The sequence below is a fragment of the Penaeus vannamei genome, chromosome 9 (genome assembly GCF_042767895.1).
Source record: "Penaeus vannamei isolate JL-2024 chromosome 9, ASM4276789v1, whole genome shotgun sequence".
NCBI classification, from domain to species: Eukaryota; Metazoa; Arthropoda; class Malacostraca; order Decapoda; family Penaeidae; genus Penaeus; species Penaeus vannamei.
This window is the reverse complement of record NC_091557.1, coordinates 265,001-270,000: the sequence shown is the minus strand read 5'-3', so window position 1 is coordinate 270,000 and position 5,000 is coordinate 265,001. Positions and strand designations below refer to the sequence as shown.

Sequence of the window (5,000 nt, the reverse complement as noted above, 5' to 3'; positions counted from 1 at the left end):
TTGGGTTTTAAATAGAGCGCGAAGAGGTGTAGTATATATGATAGAGGTGGTGGTACGGGCGATGATGGTTGTCGTAATGGGTGTAATTGGGAATAATTGATGTAGTGTGTATGGTAATGAGGGTGTTCCTGTCGGGAATTGATAATGGGTGTAGGGTGCATGAGTACTGTTAATGGGCATAGGAAATATACAGGGCTTTTAATGGGTGTAGGATATACAAGGCAGATCCTGTCAGTAAGGGGTGGTTTTCTTGAGGGCTTTTAAATGGGGACGTGAATGGTGGGGTCCTGTGGGGGCGGTGTTTTAAGGGGACGGGGGGGGGAGGGGGGGAAAGTAGGGGAGGGAGGGAGGGAGTGAGGAGGGGGAAAGTAGGGGAGGGAGGGGGAGGGAGGGAAGGGAGGAGGGGGAAAGTGGGGAAGGGAGGGGGAGGGGGTGGGTGGTATCGAGCCTATGATGTAAGGTAATAGAGGTGGTTACCTCATGGTGGGGATGGGAACGGAGATTAAGATCAGCTGTTTGGTTGTTTAGAGTTGTTTCTGTTTATTAATTTGTGCGTGGGTTTGTTTTCTTTGTCAGTGAATGAATTAGTTGATTTTTGATTTCTGCATTTGTTTGTTTGTTTATTTACGTTCTTTGCATAAAGGAGTTAGTTAATTGAGTAGTTCATTGTTTATTTATATATTTGTTTATATATTTGTTTATTTATTTATGTTTTAAGAAATTTGCGTACATATTTAATAATATAAGGGCTGCACGTGTCGATATTTGGCTGTGGGTGCAGTGGGCGGCGGTGCCACATCCACCCCGCCCGCCTGCTTCCGGGAGGCGGCGGCAACCTGGCCTTCCGGCTTCCGGGGGTTGGGGGGGGGGGGCTGTCGTATGCTTTCCTGTCACTTTGTTTCGCAGGTGTTGGATGCACGTTGAATAGGCTCGCTCGGCCCTCACCCCTCGGCTCTCTCTCTCTTTCTGGCTCTCTCTCTCTCTCTCTCTGATTCTCTCTCTCTCTCTCTCTCTCTCTCTCTCTCTCTCTCTCTCTCTCTCTCTCTCTCTCTCTCTCTCTCTCTCTCTCTCTCTTTATGGTTCTCTGTCTCTCTGGTGGTCCCTCTCTCCCTCCCCCCGCTCTCTCTCTCTCCCTCTCTCTTCCTCTCCCTCTCCTTCCCGCGCCCCTCCTTCCCTCTCCTTCCCGCGCCCCCTCCCCTCCCTCTCCCTCTCCCTCTCCCTCTCCCTCTCCCTATCCTTACCACGCCCCCCTCCCTCTCCCTCTCCCTCTCCCTCTCCCTCTCCAATGCTTTCGCAAGCGCACGTGATCCCCAACAGCGAGCGCGAATCAGGTTACGTTTCTCCAAGCGCACAATTTGGCTCTATGTCTGTCGGAGAAGCTGCGTCCCGAGCGCTTCCTCCCGCTCGGGTAATAAGGAAACGCGTAGGAGATGAAAGCCGTCGGTCGGTCGGCTCCGTGCGTGCGTTGCGGTCGGTCGGTCGGTCGGTCGCCGTCGCAGCCGCGCTTGTGCTGAGGCAAACGCTCGAACGTGACGTCGGGCTCCCGAAGGCCCGCTCGGAGGATCACGAAGCCCTGTTTGCATTGGGGCTGTCGGCCGGGCGCTGGCCGGGCTGTTTGCTCTCGTTCGGGTGTCGGGGCGTTACTCGCGCGTGCTTATTTGTGGGCTTGGTTTGCGTGAAGTTGCGGTCTGTTGCATTTTTTTTTAATTCCGATTTTTGTTGAACAGAGAACTGGAAGAGCCTTGGAAAGTGTAATCGACCACGAAGATACATTTTAAAGATGTGAAAGATTTACCGAGTGAGAAATCCAAACAAACCGATAAGTGCATAGAGAGAGATAGAGAAGGGGAGAGATAAGAGAACCCACGTGTGTGTGTTGACATTCGCCGACGTGGCCCCGCCCACTTCCTCTCGAGCGAGTCTCTTCTCCGCCGAAGTGCTGCTCGACGACAAAGCGCCGAGGATGGTGCTGTGCGGCGCCATGGACTGCTTCCTCCAGGTGAGTGAGTTGAAGGGCGTGGGGCGGGCCTCCGGCGAGTCCTTTCGCCTCCCTTCAGGTGCTTCAGGTGTGTCCTCGCCTGCCGGGGGGGGGGGGGGGGTTACTCACATCTGTTTGCGTTTGGGGGAGGGGGCGCCGCTGGGGGGGGAGGGCCCTCTAGCAACGTGTTCCTATGAAATGCTCTCGCTGTGTCTGCACGTGGACGCTTTTGTTTTGTTTTGTTTGCAGTATGTCCTCTTGCGGATGCGACAGGCAGCAGGAAGGATTCTGGAACGCAGGTTGGGGCGGCGTGACCGCACTCAGTCGCGTCGGGCGCAAGGATCCCTCGTCGTTGCAGTGCCAGCGCCCCTGGTGCCGGCCCGAAGGCGGATGGTTGTGGGCGCTTGTTTTTGGCGGATCATGCATGTGCACGAGGAAGAGGGAAGGAGAGGGAGAGGGAGAGGGAGAGGGAGAGGGAGACATGTAGAGATGGAGCGAGAGGGAGAGGCAGAGGGAGGGGGGGAGAGAGTGAAAATGTGAAAAACATATGGATATTTACTAACAAAGACGCGCAGAAACAGGCGGATGCACCAACAGGGAAGTGAAAAAAAATGTCGGCGGAGATACGAAGAGGAGCGTTGGATTTTGCTGAAGGAAATCGCGTCCCGCCGATAACGCGGGCGCGGCGGGGAGCTTCCTGTGGCGGCGGATAATGGGTGTCCGGGCGGCGTCTCTCCCAGGCACTCCGCGGGCTTCTCGGAGTGACTAATTGGCGCAGACAACTTAATTTACGACTCCCGGCCTAGTAGGACTCCGGCAGGTTCCACTGCGGGTTCCAGTAGCTTCATGGGCTTGGGTCTGGGTCTGGGTGGGGGGGGGGGGGAGGTAGGGAAGGAGGTGTTGGGGGGGGGAGGTATTCGGGGTGGTGGGGGTTATATGGACATTTCCGGGGGTTCGCTTGGCCTGGTCGTTACGCCCCCTCCCCCCCCTCTCTCCCAACTATCCTCCTCTCCCAATGCCCAGGTCCGGATGCCTGCACAATGGTGTTGGCAACTCACGCCCATTCTGCCTTCACGCCCTTTTGTCTTTTGGGCGGCGTTGCGTGGGAACGGGGAGCAGTGTCAGCTATAGTGTGGGCGTGTTTACCGGGGGCGTGCGGGACAGGTGGATACTCAAGCAGGATGTGAAAACACTCAGTCTCTCACACTTGTACACACTCACGCCCATAGTCATACTCACATAAACACACACACACACTCACACACACACACACACACACACACACACACACGCGCACACGCACACGCACACGCACACTCACACACACACACACACACACACACACACACACACACACACACACACACACACACACACACACACACACACACACACACACACACACACACACACACACATACATACATACATACGGACATAGATACATACACTGACACTCAGTCTCATAGGATAGTATATATGAAGCTGTATTATTTCAGCCTTTTCTGTTTTGCCTAAAATAGCGGACGCCTCGACATCGCCGCGAAGAACCGTGTTGCATGCGTCCTGCTCTTTCCCAGCGCCAATTATAGCTGTGTCAGATAAATGATTGAGCTAAGAAAGAAGGAAAGAAAGAAGTAGAAGAGGAGGGTTAGAAGGTCCTTTTGGGGGGTGCGGGGGGGGGGTGTCCTGGTAGACCTGAGCAGATGCCCTAATTATTGGAGCAACACTAGACACAGGGCCGCCGAGGGGGTGTCCTTCGCCGCGGCCCGGCGCAACCGCCATGCTTTTTCTTTCGGTTTTCTCGTCTGCAGTTCTGTGTGACGGCCTCTCTGGCTCTGTTTCTGTCTTGTCTGTCTGTCTCTGTCTCTCTTTCTCTCTTTCTCTCTTTCTCTCTTTCTCTCTCTCTCTCTCTCTCTCTCTCTCTCTCTCTCTCTCTCTCTCTCTCTCTCTCTCTCTCTCTCTCTCTCCCTCCCCTCCCCTCCCCTCCCCTCCACCCCTCCCTCCCCTCCCTCCCCTCCCTCCCCCCCTTCCTTTCCCTCCCTCCCCTTCCCTCCCCTCCCCTCCCTCCCCTCCCCTCCCCTCCCTCCCCTCCCTTCCCCTACCCTCCCTCTCCATTCCCCTCCCTCTCCATTCCCCTCCCTCTCCATTCCCCTCCCTTTCCTTCCCTTCCCTTCCCTTCCCTTCCCTTCCCTTCCCTTCCCTTCCCTTCCCTCCCCTCTCCCTCTCTCTATCCCTACCCCTACCTCTCCCTCTCCCTCCTATCCTCCTATCCTCCTATCCCCCAGTCCCTTCCCTCGCCAGCACCTCTGCTCGTCCCAACGCGGGTCAGGTGACAACGCCGATGCTCTATTGAGATGCTGCCCCTGATGACTTACCCAGACGCTGCGGGGGAAGAGGGAAGGAAGGGGGGAGAAGAGGGAGGGAAGGAGGGAGGGAGGGAAAGGGATGGGGGGATGGAGAAGGGGAGGAGGAAGAAAGGGAAACGAGCGGAGGGAGGGGGAGAGGGAGAGCGAGAGGAGGAGGAGGAAAGTAGGCAGGTGTCGACACTTCGTAAAGGGGAGTGAGGGAGTGTAAAGGAGGGGGGGGGAGGTCAAAGAAGAGCGGGTGTTCCGTGATTTACCCCCTCCTCCGCGCGCCAGAGGGCTGAGTCAAGCCGGGGGAGGGGGAGGGGAGGGGGGAGTGTGGCAGGTCTGCTTTTGATTCGCTTTTTGTGCCATGAAAATAGAGGAAATCCTGCTGGCTGTAACGAGGAAAATTACGCCACGTATCCATAGCCAGCGGAGTCCGGTTGGGGCCTCCGCTCGGGGCTGGCGGCCGGCTCTATCGGGAGGTTTTTCTCCTTTTATTTTGTGACTTTTATGTCGCATTCTCTTTTTCTTTATGCTTCTTTCGCTCTTTCTTTCTTTCCCTCTCTTTCCTCGCTCCCTCCCTTCTACTCTCTCTTTATCTTGACCTGGCTACCTTCTTTCTGTCCACCCACTCATCCATCCGGGCCCATGTTTTCTTTTCGTCCTCCCTT

At 55.8% G+C, this 5,000-nt stretch overlaps 1 protein-coding gene across 17 annotated transcripts in view; it reads left to right on the top strand.

Moving 5' to 3' along the window:
* The window catches only part of Ptpmeg2 (Protein tyrosine phosphatase Meg2), a 185,772-nt gene that overhangs the window by 115,873 nt on the left and 64,899 nt on the right, over window positions 1-5,000 (top strand). For 2 of the 17 annotated variants that reach the window (XM_070125137.1, XM_070125134.1), the window contains exon 2: window positions 1,728-1,999. The exons of the other annotated variants lie outside the window; for them this stretch is intronic. In XM_070125137.1, the coding sequence (XP_069981238.1) occupies window positions 1,964-1,999 (36 nt within the window). In that variant the 5' untranslated portion in view covers window positions 1,728-1,963. The remainder of the gene's footprint in view (window positions 1-1,727; window positions 2,000-5,000) is intronic. 17 annotated transcript variants of the gene reach the window in all.